The 18,890-nt window shown below is 41.2% G+C and overlaps 3 protein-coding genes across 13 annotated transcripts in view; 1 reads left to right on the top strand and 2 right to left on the bottom strand.

Annotated features, from left to right (window-relative positions):
• Nucleotides 1–388: 388 nt before the first annotated feature.
• Nucleotides 389–1,425, top strand: LOC128733390 (uncharacterized). The gene is made up of 2 exons (XM_053826946.1): nt 389–815; nt 872–1,425. Exons 1-2 carry the CDS (start codon nt 467–469, stop codon nt 1,267–1,269), a joined length of 747 nt encoding a protein of 248 aa, XP_053682921.1. The 5' UTR covers nt 389–466; the 3' UTR covers nt 1,270–1,425.
• Nucleotides 1,318–4,595, bottom strand: LOC128733391 (eukaryotic translation initiation factor 4E1-like). 2 transcript variants are annotated; one of them, XM_053826948.1, is made up of 4 exons: nt 4,333–4,595; nt 2,530–2,886; nt 2,369–2,456; nt 1,318–2,227 (listed from the first exon to the last, which is right to left on the bottom strand). In XM_053826948.1, exons 1-4 carry the CDS (start codon nt 4,360–4,362, stop codon nt 2,070–2,072), a joined length of 633 nt encoding a protein of 210 aa, XP_053682923.1. In that variant the 5' UTR covers nt 4,363–4,595; the 3' UTR covers nt 1,318–2,069. The 2 variants fall into 2 exon arrangements, with proteins under 2 accessions (XP_053682923.1, XP_053682922.1); XM_053826947.1 differs by having other exon boundaries at nt 2,530–2,889; nt 4,333–4,593.
• A 9,099-nt stretch (nt 4,596–13,694) lies between these two features.
• Nucleotides 13,695–18,890, bottom strand: part of LOC128738109 (four and a half LIM domains protein 2) — a 335,738-nt gene continuing 330,542 nt past the window's right edge. For all 10 annotated transcript variants that reach the window (XM_053832968.1, XM_053832967.1, XM_053832965.1 and 7 more), the window contains 3 exons: nt 15,755–15,924; nt 15,503–15,689; nt 13,695–15,432 (listed from right to left, as the gene is read on the bottom strand). In XM_053832968.1, the coding sequence (XP_053688943.1) occupies nt 15,275–15,432; nt 15,503–15,689; nt 15,755–15,924 (515 nt within the window). In that variant the 3' untranslated portion in view covers nt 13,695–15,274. The remainder of the gene's footprint in view (nt 15,433–15,502; nt 15,690–15,754; nt 15,925–18,890) is intronic.

Below are 18,890 nucleotides of genomic sequence, written 5' to 3'. Positions count from 1 at the left end.
GCAGCAAGAAGCGTGCAACAAACAGCTTAACAATATTAAACTATACCTGCTTTATCACGTTCCATATAAATCTCTTACCCTTGCTCTTACCTTTTGCCTGAAACTGCAAAACTGATGACCCACTTTTCTCCTGCCTCATAGTGTCACATTTGACATAAAGAGAATCGAGCGAAAAATGGAGACTAATTCTGTTCGATTTCTGGCGGCATCCGAATTTTTCCTAAGCGGGTAGTTGCGAATTCGGGTGTCACCGGTGTCACCCACTCGGTCGGCTGACGCTCAAAAAAATTGCTATTTAGTCATGAAACAAACCCGATTTGGATTTTGACACATTTGGCTGCGTTCATTTATTTACGTTTCCAAGTTTCTTACCTTTTGTTCTTATCTTACCATTCTTACCTGTGCGCAAATCCAACAGGAATCTCACGTGCCGGAAACGGAAACTGAATTTTAAATCCTTACAAACATGGCTACATCGATCACAAAAGATCTCGCTATATACAAGCAACTGCGCAACGACTACTCGAACTTGAAGATCTTGGCGAATGCTTGCGACATCGGGCAGGGCCAGTTTGAAAAATGTAAAGATGCAGTAAAAATCGGAGTGAACTCAACGAGAAAGCTGTCGCGGGCTCAACGGTTGTGCGATCTGCTTCGACTGTTGGAAACAAGAAACCTGCTAAGCATGATCAGCGTTGAACTACTCGTCCAGTTCGATACTGCTCTAGGGGATGCAAAATATTCGAAACATTTAGAAAATTACAGATTCTTACTGAAGCAACACTACACGGCTGTTAGACGGTTGTACCTAGAAGGTATAAAGCTCCGTTTGCTTCTTATTTGGAAATTACAGATTTATTTTTTTTTTCAGATCTTCGTCATCGCGATCGACGGACCTTACTGGAAAAGGAAATTGAACGAGCCAAATTGGGAGACCCAGAGTCGAGCATTCCTGAGCAAAAGAATGAACCCAGCAAGGGCCAAGATGGCAGCTTCTCTGAGCACCGTCGAGCGATCCATCAACTGTTGATCAATGAAATTGGTCGCGATTGGAGTGCGCTGGGACGTCATCTAAAGCTAAGTTCTGCGAATTTGTTTGCAATCGAGGAACGTCGGATAAAAGATGTAAAAGGCCGAATTAGCGACATTCTAGAGGAAGCCGAACAGAACTGCTCCGGTGAGCAGGCGTTTCTAGCTCTGCTTGGAGAGGCATTAGTGAGCATCAGAAGAAAAGATTTAAAACGTAAAATAGATAAGATGGTTAGCTGATAAAGGGGGGGTTTCTTTTTTTATGTGAACAGGAAGAGACTTCGTTCTAGAAAAGCAAGTATAATGAATGGTTTTACAAAATCATTCAGTTTTGTTTATAATAAAAATTAGGCATAGATAACTATTATTATTGTGAATTATTAGTTGATAATCCGTTGTAATCAATAAACAATAATTTCAAACTGTTTCTGGTTCAATTGTATATATTCCTGCAGTTGCAGCTCTATATAACAAACCATTTCTATTCTAGGAAAGTAAATAAGCACAAGATCCAACCTATTGATCTTTCTTGTTTTTTTTTTTCATTTCAAATCATAATAAGAAGTCATTATCTAGATGCATGCATCTTCGATTGTAACAAATCCATTAAACAAAAGTGAAAGTTTGCCTTTCACATAACTAAATCGAATTTTATGTTTTTACATCGTTTATCGTGATTCCCTTTTTTCCACATGCCCTATCCGTTCTCCCTGGCGGTAGGGCTGATTAAACCACACACACCAAGGCCCTATAATTTGTTTTTGTTAGTACAATGCGTATCGTATAAATTCATTTATTTAACGTTATAATTGAATATAAATACGTGTGTTTCTATTAAGAGTTCAACTCGGGATTCCTATAAATGATAAGTTTTTGTTTAAGCGAGAGAAAAAGGGCAGCCCAAGATGATTGCAGGCAAATTCTCGCGGCATAATTCGCTGGTTGCGTGGGTAAAAGGGCAGAGAAAAATAATAAGAGTCAAATCAACGATCACTAAAGAACACCAACGGATGATGGCTGGTATCGCCGCGCACCGCAATCTACATCGTGTGGACGGCTTTAACGCTCGAACCGGATTTCACCATCGTGTCCTTGTGTAAGTGGTACGTGATCTGATTTTTCAGTCCTAATCGTTCCTTGTAGATGCGGCCAATCGATAGAATCGCTTCGCGACTGCTATAGTTGGATGTCCAGATTGCTGTGGGTAAAAATGTCCTCGGTTTCAGTTGAATCCAATGTTAACATGGCTTAATACTAGTACTTTAATTAATTTAGACACGATGCGGTGTAAAATTTTGAATACTGTTCTTATGATATATCAGCTATAGGGGCTACTTACCGATTTTATCGGTTTTCTGTCGAACATTGATAACAGCGCCGCAAATTTCTTCCGGATTTTCGAATGCTTCACCAATCAGACACAAAATCTGAAATGACCGAGCACCGGAAGATTGTGTTACTTTTAGTCAACCACGGCTAAATGCACTAAGGGAACCTTACCGTATCGAGCCAGAATTTGTCCAGCTCCTGGCGCTGCTGTCGTGGCACATTCACCATCCATCGGCCGCCCCGCTTGTTGGCCTCGTCTTCCCACATCGGACGGATGCCGGCCTTGAATAAACAGTAATCGCTGCCCATCTTGATGTCGGTCGGGCCCTTGATGTGATTATATAGGCTCCAGAAGTCCTCTACGGTTGAGAAGCTGGTAACCTCGTTCAGAGTTTCTTCCCAAGTTTTCGAACGGTCCGGTTCCAAATACCACAGTGTCCAGGTAAACTGCAGCGGATGCTTTATCAAACACTCTGGATCGACTACGGCATTTTGATCGGCGTGGTTCTGCTCGGTGCCGTCTTCTTGCTTCTGTAATAGATTTTTAGTTAATGATTGAATAGACTGCACGTTAATAGCTACATAATCGTCGTAATAATAGGAGGAACCAAAACCGTCATCCACGGGCGGTCGACTTTGGTTATAATCATAGAAACTTGGATGCTGCTGGTGCTTCCGGTACCGGTTCCTGTAGAACATCATACTTTAGGGCTTGTAACGGAATCCAAAGAAACTCAATTTGGCTGCGCCACAAATTAACGGCTCGGAATAGTGCGGATGATTGGGGAAGATTTCGGAATTTTCAGATACTCCAGGATGTCTTTTTTTGCGTATTTGGCTGCTCACGTCAACTTCGTCGGTCACAGGCCATAATTTGAATAAAAGAAAAAATTACCGAACCAATCCATGGGTTGCTATGATGCTGTTAGAAGCTTCCACGTTGGCTGCGATCATCATTGTTAGACTGAATTCAAAACACTGATTTAAGTACACCATATTTAGCTAAAACAATGCATTTTAAAATTAAATAAGATTTCCTGACTATAATGCCGGAATGTTTCTTTAAAGCCAATCGTAACGCTGATTCAGATATGACTTTTTTATAAACTGCGGAACCAAAAGAGAAGGGGTGTATGTAATGTGTGTCTGTCGCTTTGACTGTATTTTTCAATCAAACTCATTTTGATTAGAAAGCTGAATTCTGAATTCCGACGAAATTTTATACGTGTTGATCAGAATTTAGAGTAAACACTGTAACCGGAATGAATTTGATAAACATGTAGAATGCATATCTCGGGTGCATTTATACCGGTTGGTTATGTTGAGAGAATTGTTTCGAAAGTATTAGAAATCTCAACATTTATTTACTCGAAATGATACTTTAATGGTCATAAAGGGATGATAAATTACAACCTAAGCTCTTTCTGGGAAATGCCCTTAAATCTCTTTTACATGAAGACTACTTTCGCGGAAAAGATGAGATAATTTATTTAAACTATACCTTAATATCTCGGACAAAGAATTCGTGGACTCTTATTATTCGAGTGTTTAAAAATACAATTTTTTGGCAAACTGTGCCACTGTAATATCAGTAGACTATGCACAAAACTAACTTTGCTGGGAGCACTGGACCGATCGACGTCGTCTATCAGCAAAAGTGCAGAAGAAAAGAAATAGCACCCGTCCGTCGCCTCGCTCGCCGTCGTATCACACAAAACGATTCAATATGGTTGCACCAGCGCAGCACATTATGCAAAAGTGTGCAAAACATGGTTCGATAAATCCTTCTCCCGGACCTATCTAACCTAACCCCACCAAAATTAGGCACCCAGTGAAAGTTTTATCCAATAAGAAACTACAAATTCCAGTTCCGAACCGATTGGCATCCACATGCCTTTCGGGGAAACGGGACAATCGGTGAGGGATTGAATCATATCAGCCATCATTCCCGAAAAGCGAAAACCACTCACTCACCTCAATTTCTTCGTTCGTTTTTCCAGCCATCGCACTTTCTTCTTCGACGATCGCTTTTTTTTCTCGATAAAAAAAACTAGCAAAATTCGACACTTTTATACGCTTTTTATCGCTATCGCTATTGGCACTGCACAGGCGATCGACGCAAGTAATTGAATTTGCTCGGAATCTTTTGAATAAATCAAAAAAATAGAATTTTGTGTCACACACGTAGGGCACACTGTCACGCAGCAGCCCACCGCCGAACACGAATGAAAATGGAAAAGGAATTGGATTTGCTCGCCGCTCGGTCGGTCGGTCGGTCGGTCGGCCGCTAGGAAAAGATGACACGCGCGAAGATTTACACTGGCAAGGTGTGTGTGCGAGAGTGAGCGGCGAATGAAGGGAAAATGAAGAAAGCGACGGTGACGTTTCCGACATTTTCGTCAAACTGATGGCAGCGTTTCAGGAATGTTCTCTTTTAACGTCGTTAAGTTGCGTACTGTTTGTTGGAGGGGTTCAGCCAAGAGTTTATCTCTCGTCAAACTGAGCAGTTTAGGGGAAGCTGGGTGTATTGCCAATTTTATCGGCAAATCGAAATTTACTTCTATACGAGCAATCTTAACAAGAATGAATGCCAACTTTTCTAGTACAGTATCAAACGTTTCTGTCCCGGACGGTAAATTCAAGATTTAGTTATCTAGTTATCATCTAGAAAATTGATAAAGGAATCCCTGCAATGCGACGAACGATCTGACTTTTTTAAGGAGACTTAAACGACTGAAATTTTTGAAAAAATAATTTTTTTTAATTCAGATTTTGATTCTGCGGTCTTTCCCGCTTATTTGATAAAAATTTTGTAAGGATCCGACCACGGAGAGTAACCGAAAAACTATATCATACACATAAACATTCCAGTGCAGCGTAGAACAACCATATCGGAATAAAACACCGCTCCTGTAAAAACACGATTTTTAAACTGTATGTAACCTTTTCTCAGAAACCGCACAACGTATTGGAACAATTTTTTTTTGTTTTATTGGCAGTAGCTTGGGAAAGACTTTTATAACTTTTGGGTTTTGCAAACGAAACATAACCAGAGAAAAAATAATTAGAAGACAATATTTTATTTTTTCACCTATCTTTTCGTTTTCTTTTTCATTTTTCTTAAGCTGTGTTTTGTTTACAAAGCTCAAAAGTTGTGAAAGTCTTTGTCAAGCTACTCTTTTTTTTTGTTTCGATTATAGTCACTTTAACCAGCTTGGGTCATTCGTGACTTCTGCAGGGCTGGGATTTGAACCCGGGTCCTCGGCGTGAGAGGCGTGAATGCCAACCACTACGCCGGGACTGACCCCTTTGTCAAGCTACTATCAATGAATATTTGTTAGCCAGTTATCATATTGCAGCTACAATACTATCGCCTTCACTGAAAGCCCAACACTCTTGTCCTGCCAAATGTTTGGTATAAGAGAGCGACGTATTTCACTGTGACCGCTTCAAAGCTATCCGGAGGTGGAGTACTACTTGCAACTCATCGAGAGTTGAAACTGCGCATCGTCCCGAATTGCATTTGATCAAGTGTGCCAAATTATCGGATAGTTTTCTTTTCCTGTGTAAAATACACCTCCGCCTGAACTTATTTCGTCGTCGGCATAGAGCCGGGGTGGCGTGTGCTATGTTATGCAGTTGTCTCCAATCAACTCGATCTTGGACCAATTGTCGCCAATTTTCTACGTGTTTCAGAAATGGGCCCTGCTCTTCTTGGCGCTGGTGGGGTAGCTTAGTCGTATATCCAGTAGACGTATCCGGTTTACCGTAACCTACCGACTTTCCCCAGATGTAGAATGAGAATCTCTCCAAACAGTCACAGCTTTAGATCCCGCAACTAGAGTGACTATATACAGAGTGGCGACAATGTCAAAATTGGAATGATAATTATCTGTCAGTGTCATTCCAATCGAGCAGACAACCTATCCAACGCGTATGCAGAAAAGAGAAAGAAAAAGGATAAACCGCATTGCATACATTTGGGATGACTTGGCGCCACTCTGTATATAGTCACTCTACCCGCAACATACTACTGGTCTAATAAGGACATTGTACAAAGTTGGCTACGTATGGAGGGCTACCCGGAAAAAATAACCAGAACACGAAGATAAAAGTTATTGCAACAGTAGGATACAAAATGCACTAAAAACAATAAAATTTATCGTCAGAAAAGATAACCAAACCACAGATAAACAGATACCATATTACTGAAGAGAATTCAAAGTGGCCAATTTTCAGTTCCGGTAGAACCGATAACGGATGTTCCGGAGCGTGGGACATGAATTTGCGCTCTACAGGATAGTGTAAGCACAGACAAACAGACATAACACTCGTTTTCCATTCTTCGTACCGATTAAACTGTCATTTCAAATTTGGGCTTAGTTGGGAATGTCTCCGTTTTGGTCAAAGTGGCGCTTTTTGAGGAAAGAAGGGGAATTCCCCATAAAAAATACTTGCTACTTCGAGGGACACCCATGTTGCTATTTGATATTTGAGAATGTCGATCATAGATGGTGCTAGTGCTCAGGCTAAATGTGAGGTACGATAATTTTTGTTGATTTTTCTTCCAAGAGTTATGTCTGTTTGTTTGTGGTGTAAGGTTCATTCTTATTGACCACAAATGAAATGGATAACTTTTGCGCACTCTAATATGCAGATTTCAGAGTTTTATTACTCATGCTACTTATGACGTCAAAAAAAAATCCCGCTGCGATCTGAAATATCTCCGGAAAAATGAAACCAAAGTTTATTTTTTCATTAAAGGCCAATTTAATGTGGTTCTTTTAAGACTAATTGCATAAAAATCGGATGAAAATAAGTGGAGATAGAGCCAAAAGTGTAACTGCAAGTGCCATAATTTTTGATGTCGGGGACGTAAAGGTTACTCCGCAGCAGATTTATTGTTCTTTAGTTGCAAGATGGACTCCTAAACTTCGCCTATCGTTGGGGCTGGCACCTTTTTTCTCTTTCTGTCGCACCGTCGAATTTGCTTTCTCCGCCGCCATGGTTCTTTGCTTGGATTCCATCCTAGATTATTAATAGTACTATTAATAATCTAAGACTCCATTCAGGTCCATTTAGGCGCTGCTTCCACCTATCGGTCACCTCACGATCGTGCGTCAAAATACTGTCATTCTTACCCCGACACATTTTTGCTCGCGGCACAAAAGCTTTGCGGGATCCATTCAGTTTTTGGTAGAACTTTCGCACTTCTTGAGAAAAATGCAGGCGCTCAAACATATCCCTGCTCTTCTAGGAAGCGCTTTCTCTTCCAGAAGATTTGGTTTCGCTGCATCTTCTTCTGCTTGTGTCTTTCCACGTTCTCACGTGTGGCACTGCGCATCTTGGCCGCCCACGCACCGTTCTCCCCATCCACTACCCCCCTACATTCATCGTCGAACCAATTGTTCTGCTGATTTCGTGCCACATGTCTGCTAAAGCTCTCCGCTACACTGCTAATGGCTGTTTTGATTGTGTTCCAACAGTCCTCCAGGGGGCCTCGTCCAGCTCGTCCTCTTTCGGCAGCGCAGCTTTGAGTGAGTGCGCGTAGTTTGCGGTAACGTCTGGCTGCTTCAGCCGCGCGAGATCTTCCTGAGGCTGGCGGTTTTTCACAACGGAGAGTTTTGGGCGTATATTAACCATCACTAGGTAATGGTTTGAGTCAACGTTAACGCTTCGATACCATCAGACGTCAATGATCCCAAGTAACACTTTTGTAGTCTAACAGCTTATCAAGCACTCGTTCCACGGGATTTAGCTGTACAATAGTTTAATGAGCTATTTTTAAACAAAAATGTTGATGTCTTAGAAGTGCCTACAGTCGACCCAAACGTGGTCGATCTGTACCCAAGTAACCAGTGAGCACTTAAAGAAGCAGAAATCTAGCTTTTTATTAGCCTATGGTGCACACCATATCGTGCAGCATAGTTCAATATGCCTATAAAAAGCTGCTAGAAAGCCGGTTTTGGCGAAATATCCGGCTACATTAGTGCTTGGAGCTTTACAAAAGTCATAAAACGTAACGCCTGTTGCGTAACGGTAAAACGTCAAACATAAAAAAATGCGAAAAATATATTGTACATCCTTTTTATCTTCCCTCTCTGTTATGCTTATATGGCGTACTTTTTTGTTGACGTTTCAAGATTGCTTTTTGTTATTTTCTTTTTCGGTTAGAATTGAACCGCCAGTCAGCCAATCTGTCGATAGGAATAGGAATAGAGGAGTAGGGCAACGCCTTTACCAGTTGATCTGTAAACGGTAGTTGCGAGTCAGCTGCCAATAGCTCTACTTAAATTACCGAAATAGAGGTTTTCCGTCAAAATTTTTTTTTCCACTAAATGTTCGGTTTTGACTCTTAGAAATTATACCCATATAAAACTTTCTTTATTAAAACCTCTAACTACTGTAAAAATGAAAAACTAAAATACGTATATTTCAACCCGTCACTTCTCGGATGTATTACATGCCTTTTTGTACCAGTGTCCTCTATTTTCACCACTTCGAAACCATTTATGCCACTCTTTACTCTTGTGGCAAGCAACGCACGAAACGAAAAAGAAGGTAATCATTAGCTTCATTCGTTTTGTCCTTTTCACTCAACCGCTGATACACATATGTCAATATCTGTTGTGCAATGCTGCCAGAAAATCTGAAAATTTTAATAAACAGTGCAGCCGAAACGAATTTTTTAAAACTCAACCACAGACAAACAGACATAACTCTTGGAAGAAAAATCAATAAAAATTATCGTACCTCACATTTAGCCTGAACACTAGCACCATCTATGATCGACATTCCCAAATATCAAATAGCAATATGGGTGTCTCTCGAAGTAGCAAGTATTTTTTATGGGGAATTCCCCTTCTTTCGTCAAAAAGCGCCACTTTGACCAAAATGGAGACATTCCCAACTAAGCCCAAATTTGAAATGACGGTTTTATCGGTACGATGAATGGAAAACGAGTGTTATGTCTGTTTGTCTGTGACTCAACATTCGTGATTTGGTGAAAAGAAACTCACCATTCTTGCAATTTACATTGTTTGAAAAATCGTAGTAAATTCTAGAGTCAACGAAAAAAATATATTTTTGCACCATTATCACTCGTATTGGGAGTACTTTCGAGAAAAAATAAGAAAAGAAGGGGTATGATCTGACGGAAAACCTCTATTCTCAACTCGGATGTTTGATTTGCTTATCAAGGCGGAATGGAGGGAAAGATTTTGTTTTTCACATATCTTCCACAAGTTGCGCTTTGGGAGAATTACCTACCTTTTATTTTCTTTTTATGTGATGGCATACATGTATAGAAATATTTCTTGCATATTATCCGTATGCATATGCCCTATAGATTACTGTTGATGTTTATTCAATCGGCGGTGCAGGATTTTGCGTAAGACAAAAAGAGAGGGAAGCATTTTTTCTGTTATCACGCGTACGTTCGCAAGATTTCCTGCAAGTGTGAGCAGTGTTCAAAATCCCTTTTGATGCCGGTAACGGCAATAAAGCTTGCTTAGAGCATCTAATCAGCTTTTCATAGTGCTTCAAGTAAATATTAATTCAGCATTGAGAATGCCATTTTAAAGCTGCTATGCTTTGACAATGCTGAATTATATCTGGCAGCATGTAACTTGCAAATTTAGAGCAGCTTTCAAGCTTAATTCAGTGCTTAGCGGTTACCTGGGTAATACTGTCTGATTTAGTGACCTCCAGGTGTACTTGTGTAGGAGTCTATGCTGGAAGAAGATCATGTACTTGGAGGCGGCAAAGTCGATAAGTCTTAGGGCTATTTCATCGGTCAACTGGCGTGCGCTGAACCATCCAATTATCGGTTTGTGTTCTTCCTCCTGGTTGACCTGAGCATGTTTTGGTCAGCGGGTTCCAACTGCGCGTAGAATTCATCCTTGTCGTCATCGGTACTTCTAAGGTGAGGGTTGTGCACGTTGATGATGCTTATGTAGAAGAACCGGTCGCTGATTCTCAAAGTGCATATTCCAAGATTGATAGGCCACCACCCAATCACACGTTTTCACATCACGCCCATTACTATGAAATCGGTATCCAGCTTGTGTGTGTTGCCGCAGCACTGGTAGATGGTATGTCCATCTCTGAACATACGTATCATTGAGTTCTTCCATTCTTCCAGCACACCTTCTCTAGCGCTACGACGTCGGACTTGCGGCTTTTCAATACATCGGAGAGCACTCGAGTACTCCCTTGGAAGTTGAGAGACCAGCAGTTCCACGTCCCGAGTTTCTAATCCATAGTCCTTTTTCGTCTCGTCGGTCTATTCCGATTGTTCCAGATGTTGGTCTTCAGTAGCCAGATTTCTCGTGTCAGATGCTGGAATACTATTATAGAAGAATCGAAACCTCTTTCTCTTCCTTACTATGTATAGCCCTTACGTCTTTGGTTCATTTTATCAAAATGCTTATTCGGAATAGTTGTTTTAATTCTTCATGAGCTCCTTCCTCATTCTGGCACCTCTCGGGATCATGCTTAACTGCTTCATTGATCGTCAGTATTTAGTCAAATTCTCCCAAGTGGAAATGGTCAGATACTTTTTTTAAGCTCTTGTTTCTTTCCGCCGCTTTTAGACATTTCCTGCCAAACCAATCACTACGTATTCTGCGGGCTCCTTCACTCGATACCGCTCCGATGATCGAGCGTATTCTGCCCCAAACTGTAACATGAGACCATGTCCCATTGTAAATGTAAATAAATTATTAAGAAAAAAATCTCCATCGAGACGCCTCGGTTACTAATGGCTCCATCGCACGGATCGACCGGGAGCAGAGGAGTTTCGTAACGCTTGGGAGTTTTGCCCATGCTTGGTTGGGGAGTTGTTTGTCTTCGTTGTTCTGCTCTATTCTGTAATCCTATACGGTAATCATGTGGCATTCAAGCAGGTTGAGTAACCAAAGATCGGTGCGTTGCTAAGTGTTATGCGTGGCTTTGGAAAACCTCCGCCACTGAAGTGTCCTATATTTCGTGCTAAGTAAACCATTAAAACTTCCGTGTCGAGTAAACCGTAAAATAGCCGGACTTAGTAAACTGATATAACGTGCCCTCAACGAGTTGTTTTTCGCAATTCCAGATTGTCTCTGTGAAATAGTGTTTGGCACTCGCAGTGCCGCGAAGTTCTGTGTAGGGTAAAAACAGTACTCCCGACTATTCTTCGCAAAATCTCGGTGGGTACGATATATCAAATACCAATGTTAATGTATCCTTAGCCACGTGGCGGCGTATTTAGTGAATCGCCGAAACCCTATCAAGTGCATTATAAGGAAAAGTGTTCCCGCGGGAAAAATGTCCAACACCACGGACAGTCCAGTGTCAATATAGATCCCTCACATCACCAAGAGTTAAACTCCCACCAAGCAACGGTATCGTGCCCAGTCAACTTAACGTACTTCCAGGGAAAGTACAACTGTCTAAAACCAGATAGCCACGACTTTCACGTGTCTGGTATACGATTGACAGTTTTGAGCGCGCATATACCGCTTCTTGGTGATGGTCAGAGTCAATATCCGTACCTCGTAGAACCCCGTATGATCGTGATGCTCAAGAAGAACCGACCATCTATGAGAACGTGGTCAATCTGGTTAATTGTACGTTGGTCAGGTAATCTCCAGGTGGCTTTGTGGATATCTTTGCGAGGTAATTCTAATCACCAGGACTCGAGAAGCTGCGGAGTTTACACTTCGTTGACCATAATCGTTCGTGTTGGTGTGCAGATTGGATCCTATCACTGGTCTATACATCTCTTCTCGGTCGACCTGAGCGTTCATATCCCCGATTACGATTTTGATGTCCCGTGGCGAACAGATGTCGTACGTTGACTCTAGCTGCGCGTAGAACGCTTCCTTCCCATCATCAGGTCTATGTTCGTGCGGGCAGTGCACGTTGTTGATGCTTTTATAGAAGAAACGGCCCTTTGTCCTCAATAGACACGCATCCTCTCGTTGATTGCCTTCCAATCTATCACGGGTCCCGGCTTCTGCCCAACACTACAAAACCCGTTCACAGCATTCAACACAGCAGTAGTGGCATCGCCCTGGTAAAACTGGGCCTTTCCGCCGCGGATGTTCCAAACCTTTTCTTCTTTGCGAAGAATTTCCGGCAAAACTCTGATGCCTAGTTCGCGGGGTGCAAGCTGTCCGGAGCCTTACAAAGGTCACACTACCGAATCTCGTAATGGACCTACCATTCTATCTTTAGTATCAAGACAGCCACTCACTTCACATCAGATGCTGTTGGGAGCTGCTTTTAACCTGGAGTGCAAGAGAACGGTGTATGGAGGAGAATTATCAACCACGAGCTCGCGCGTCTCTTCGGTGAACCAAGTATTCAGAAAGTGGTTACAGCTGGACGAATACGCTGGGCAGGACATGTTGCTAGAATGCCGGACAACTATCCTGCAAAAATTGTTTTCGCATCAAATCCGGTAGGAACAAGACGAAGAGGGGCACAGCGAGCGAGATGGCAAGACCAGGTGGAGCGAGATCTGGCGAGCACTGGGTGCCCACGGAACTGAAGACCAGCTGCCATGGACCGAAATAGATGAGGAAATTATACTGCGCAAGCCTTGTCGTAAGACGTTAGGCCAATTAAGTAAGGAAGTAAGTTTCTTTGTTCAGCCGCCCGCTCCAGCTTAAACGCTGTCTTTAGCCGCTCTTAATATGGAGTAGACTCACTAAGACGTTTTACCTCACAGTGCAATCAACGTCTAGAGCCGTTCCTGGCATTGGGATGGAAGCTCTGCGCTCCGTTATCCATCTGCACTCCATCGTGGATGCTACGCAACACCTTTCGTCCAAAGACACCTAGTTTCGTGACCATGGAGAGCTGCCAGTCTGATAAGTGTTTTTAGATAATCAACTCTTCGTAGTGCGGCGCTTTTGACTCGAAATGTACATCTTTTGGAGTCCAACGAAGAACAATTTTCTACCAAAATCGGTCTTTGCATGTCTGTACGGGTGTTGTTATCGGCCGCGGAAATCCAAATAGACGAACTTATCTATCGTTGTCGACTGCTCTACAGATCTTCAGCATTTCTATTTCCCAAGCCATAAATTGGATACTTGTCCATTGTATTCGCTCTATCCTCTATTCTCAATCGAAGAATTGATTTCGCTTTATGCAACAAACTGCCCTATACATTTAGTTGATGGTAATTCATATCTATTCGCTTCGTATCTAATCTAGCCTTGCAACCATGGTTCTGTACTGCAGGTAAAATGTTGACCGCAGGAACTGTGACCTTTCACTACGTGGACGAAGATTTTTGTTTCAGTGCGCCAACAACACCGCCGAACGAACACCGGAAGAAAACTGGAGAGATAATTTATTTATTCAAAAAACCCGTCTATCACTAAAATAGTAAGTGTAATAATAACAAAGATGTTTGTGAATAAATGATTAGCGCTTGTTTTGTTGATATACGTACTTGTTCTTCTTCTTCTTCTTTTCGCCATGTACCCACCGCGTGTGTGATAAACGTCTAAAACGTACTCTATACTTTTTTTTAGCTTGTGTATTTTTCATTTGCGATGCTGCACTGATTGGTTGTGTAACGTAAAGAAAAGATTAATGGTAATCGGTCCATGTTAATGAATAAATAATAATAATCTGAACAGTAAAACATTCGTTAGACGAAATACTGTCGGAAACAGCAAAGTTAAAATATTGTAAACTGATCCTGCTGCACAGTTTTTCCCTTAATAATGCATTTACATTTGATTTTTCTTCTTTTATTTATCTTATCTGCTGATTTCTAATAGCATAATATATATAGGGTTATGTTTAGTAACTGTAATATTAAATAGTTTTTTTTGATAGGTGTCTAGTTTTCTTTGTTTAAATACATTTTCTTTCTTTTTGCTTCGTTGACCGCCTAAGTAGATAATAATCAGTAATAATCATAATCATAATAAGAGATATTCTGTTTATTCTCAATTTGCTTACGAGTAACGACACGGAACAGAAAAAGGGAGGAGAGACAAGCGTTTTTAAATGTTAAGTATATCTCGATTTTCTTTTATTAATAATATTAATATTAAAGCATTGTTTTTCATCTTCCTATCCATAAATACTTTAGTTTTTGTGTGTTTAAAAGCGCGATATAAACTAGGACAACTGTTAAAAACTTGTCTCGTCGAATTCGATTTTGTATTCTAATTTTTGTGTATGGGTTTTAGTATGTTGTATGTTTTGTGTTGGTATTTCTTATTTGTTCATAGTAGAAGGCAACTTTTGTGAATATTGGCCGCTTCCCGCTAATCTCGTGTGAGTGTTTGGTTTGTTGGGATATATAAAAAGCCGACTCTAAAAAAAAACTATAGAAAATATATTCACAGCATAAGTAACTGTCTGGTTTCGCAGATAAATATTTTATTTTGCATTAAAAATCGCTCAATCTAGTAGAATACTCTTACACTTTCCAAACCCAACCTTTCGCGTAGGACAAACGAGTATAATATTGCGCGTCCTTTCCGGGATGAGAAAACATAACACGGCACAAAACAGAAAAGAGTGGTCCGAAACCACAAGAGAATCAAATTTTCGTTTGTTTTTACAGAAACGATAGAATTTCCCCTTAAAATACTCATTAGCAAGATGGCCGTAATGTTTTTGTCACTTTGACTTGACAATGGTGTAAGGCTTTTCCTTATTCTTAGGCATGCTGTGTGTTTTTTCGTTTTGGTCTGTCTGCATTCTGCTCTGCTCTAGTTTTCCTTGTTTCCTGGTTTTTAGAATATCATTTGCTGTGTTTCGTTGTTTCTCTTAGTTTTAACGTGTAGGTGTAAATATTTGTTTTATTTTTTTTTTTGTTTTGTTTTGCAGACATTGTAGGTGTGTGTAGAAGAATTAACTTGAAGTGCATTTCTAGGGGATTAATAAACGGTATAGTATTGCCTTACATCAGTTTCTGCTTGGCGCATTCCGGACAGATGACGTCCTGCTCGTCGGTAATGAATCCACGGCCGACTAGAGACGTCTTGCAGATGGCGCAGATGAAGCAGTCGTTGTGCCAGTGGCGGTCCTCGAACGAGATGAAACGGGTACCACCGATGCCTGAAAGTGGTGCGAAAGTGGTTGTGTGACGAAAGACAGTCGGACAAAGTATTTCTAAAGTGGCACCTACCGGTGATTGGTTTGGTACAGGAAGTGCATCTCTTGGCGAAGAGCTCCCCGAAGCACTCGGCGCAGTACGGCTTTTCGTCGCGGCTGGTGAAGCGTTGGCCAGCCAACGACACCTGACAGTGGCTGCAGGTGAAGCACTCACGGTGCCACGGTTCGTTCTTGTAGGTTACACCACCGCTGGTGATGATCTGAAAGAAAAGCGTATTAGATTATAGAGGTTGCAATCAATAGCAGATTCTAGGGGTGAACATACCTTCTTGCACTTGATGCAGCGTGTTGCGTATTTCTCCTCGTAACAACCGGCACAGTAGATCTCCTGTTCTCGAGGGATGAACGATTTGGTTCCGATTGCGGTCTTGCAGACGCAGCAGCAGAAGCACTTCTCGTGCCACTGTCTGGTCTTGTATTCCATCTTCTTGGTTCCTATGGAAAGAAAGAAGAAATACATTTTTAAATCTCTTGGAGTCCATTGGCGATATTACAAAATCTGATGTCAGGTGAGTTTCCAGCCTTTAGGTTAACGGGTTAACTAAGTGTTTAACCAAAACTTATAATAATATTGTCATGTCTTCAGTGTTTTGTTGGACGAGAAGACATCATACAAATAATATTTTGCATAGGTGAAACATCGCTGCAAAAGCACCATAAATCTCTTCAGAATGATATCTGGACGCAGGGCAAACTAAATACTAGATTCTAGGCTACTATACTGAATTTGTCCGCAAACTTGGCTTCACTTGGCAGAAATTTGTAATTAAACCTAACACGACAATAGTGTAGCTATCCTTGAAAAAGACTAAAACAAATAGTTGAAACGTCGGAGTGAATTGAAAAAAACCTAGTTCTAATTTTCGTAATAGTCTGAAAAAGCCAGAAAAAGCACTGTAAAAATTACGAATTTGACAGTCGACAGTGTAAAAAGTTTTTATTTGAGATCCGGAGCATCCGATGGCTTCCCTGGCTGCGGAAAGAGGAAGAATTTGATCACAAGCGAGCGCAAGATGGTCGACAGGTGGAAGCAGTCCGTTGATAAACACCTCAATGGCGAAGTTGCCGAAGGAGGTGGAACGAAAGTTAACCTAGGAATGTCCATCGAAAATAGGGATGTCCCAGCACCTGATCTTCAAGAAGTCAAACGAGAAATCGGGCTGCTGTATTCCCACAAAGCCGCTGGTAAAGACCACATACCAGTAAAGCTTTATAAAAATAGCCCAGAAACGCTGCCAATGGCTTTCACTGAGTTATTTCCAATATTCGGAAGGATGAGATAGAACCATTGGAGGAAGAAGTTGTTTGACATTTCTACAAAAAAGGGGAGGCGGCTTGACTGCTTCAGCTAATGCGACATAACGTTAGTAAACGCCTCCAACAACTCCTCCAACTCCTTATTGACTTCAAAGCAGCATACGATACAGTCAAACGAGACTATGGTAGATAATGCACGAACACGGTTTTCCGGACAAACTGACACTACTAATCAGAGGTTCTATTCTCACAATCACTTCACTTCACCTCACTCCACAGACGCGCTCTATTTTGACGTAATACTACGTTTTTGATTTTTATTCTATCTATATGGGGGAGCACTTTAGAGAAACGAAAAGGGAACATGTAACGAAAAGTGGTTATAGGTTGCATGCTTTTAACTTAGTCATCCATCAATAGATTCTAGAGATATTGGTATCAATTGATTGGAAATTTTTCAAAAAATCCATTACAACACAGTAGATTATATGTTTCCCTAACAGACGTTTAATAATTGAGAAAATATTAGACGGCTATTCATTATTTCATTATTTTCATTTTTTCGTCTTCCCACGGCAATGCTTCCCTAGCACGGATGACAGAAATATGTAGGAGATGAGCTATGGGTTAAGCTCCCTTATGATTGTATTTAATTTACGCTCTAGCTGTTGTTGCTTCCACGGATAAGGCAATGAAGACATCCATATTCACCAAGCGAGACGCCAACAAATCGAAGAATCCATCGACTCATCCGCCAGCGAACGATATGGTTTTGGCTGCTATGCCTTTTGCTGACACATCGGCAGGAAAGGTTGTATTTGAAACATTACTTCTGCTTGGCTTTTGCTGCGCATCGTCAGTCGGTCAGCGGCTTTGGTTGGCGTCACATCGGTAAGCAACTAGCTTGTGACACATAACATCATCATAACATAACATCATAAACATGATCTAGTAAAAGCGATCGACAGGAAGGGTTCAGCCATATTGCTACTACTGGATTTTTCTAAAGCTTTCGACACCATCCATCGTCTTAAACTTTGTTCGAAGCTGGAAACTCAGTTTAACTTTACCGTTTCTGCTGTTAACCTAGTAGAGTCGTATCTGAAGAAACGAGTCCAAACCGTGTTCTGTGGAGATCAGCAATCCGAAGTGGGGTTTTCAACATATGGAACGACATAGCGAACTACTTCACGTTAAACCAAGTGCGGGCTCCATGGACAGGCTAAAGTCGCGCTGAACTCATGTGTACGTTTTGTTTACGGGTTGAACCGCTACGCGCATGTAACTCAACTGCAGGAAAACCTGATCGGATGCCCACTTGAGAATTTCTACGCGCACCGCTCATGTGTGTTCTTACGCAAGCTGATCAGAACGCGATCTCCGCCAGTACTCTTTGAGAAATTGTTGCCATCCCAAGGGCGTCGGTTACAGAACCTGATAGTTCCTCCCAACAACTCGACTAGCTACTCAAGCTCACTGTTCGTTAGAGGTGTGATAAACTATAGCGCAATACTCCCGATTGTCAAACGCTCAACTTCTGAAACAGTTTTTAAGGCTGCCTCGATTATTGGAATCGCAATTAATGTTAACAGTTAAGTTTTTTGTTAGAGTTAAGTTTTATGATGTATAATACTAAGACATCCGCAGGTAGCAAATTTGAAAAAGGTTTTCCTTTACGCTACTGGGTAATAAATAAATACTAAATAAATATAAAAGTCTATCTTGATTACAGATCCTATCAGTAGCGTTTGTCCGGTAAACAGTATTCCCACCATTAATCCACACACCAATAACCTATCTGATGGACGAAAGTAGAGAATGGACACCACGAGTCAAAAATTTATGAATTCGAGTTTAATAAATGGACCTTTTCAGGTCCACCATTTAAATTAGCTGAAGAGTTGAAATTATGAATTTCTCACATGTAAGAACACAATACTTTAATGCGCAACTTGGGCATCTATATATGAAATTCGTACAAAAATCACCGGCTTTAGTATTGGGAGACGAATTGCTCTACATTCGTAGTCCTACGTCAATCCTGCGTCACTAGGCATGGACCCTTGTACTTTTTTACAGTCACCCTTACCTTACTTTACAGTTCCTATTTGATTTCTACAGTAACTCAGGTGATCGGTGTCATC

Source organism: Sabethes cyaneus, chromosome 2 (genome assembly GCF_943734655.1).
Source record: "Sabethes cyaneus chromosome 2, idSabCyanKW18_F2, whole genome shotgun sequence".
In the NCBI taxonomy this organism is placed as follows: Eukaryota; Metazoa; Arthropoda; class Insecta; order Diptera; family Culicidae; genus Sabethes; species Sabethes cyaneus.
This window is presented reverse-complemented; position numbering and strand designations above follow the sequence as displayed.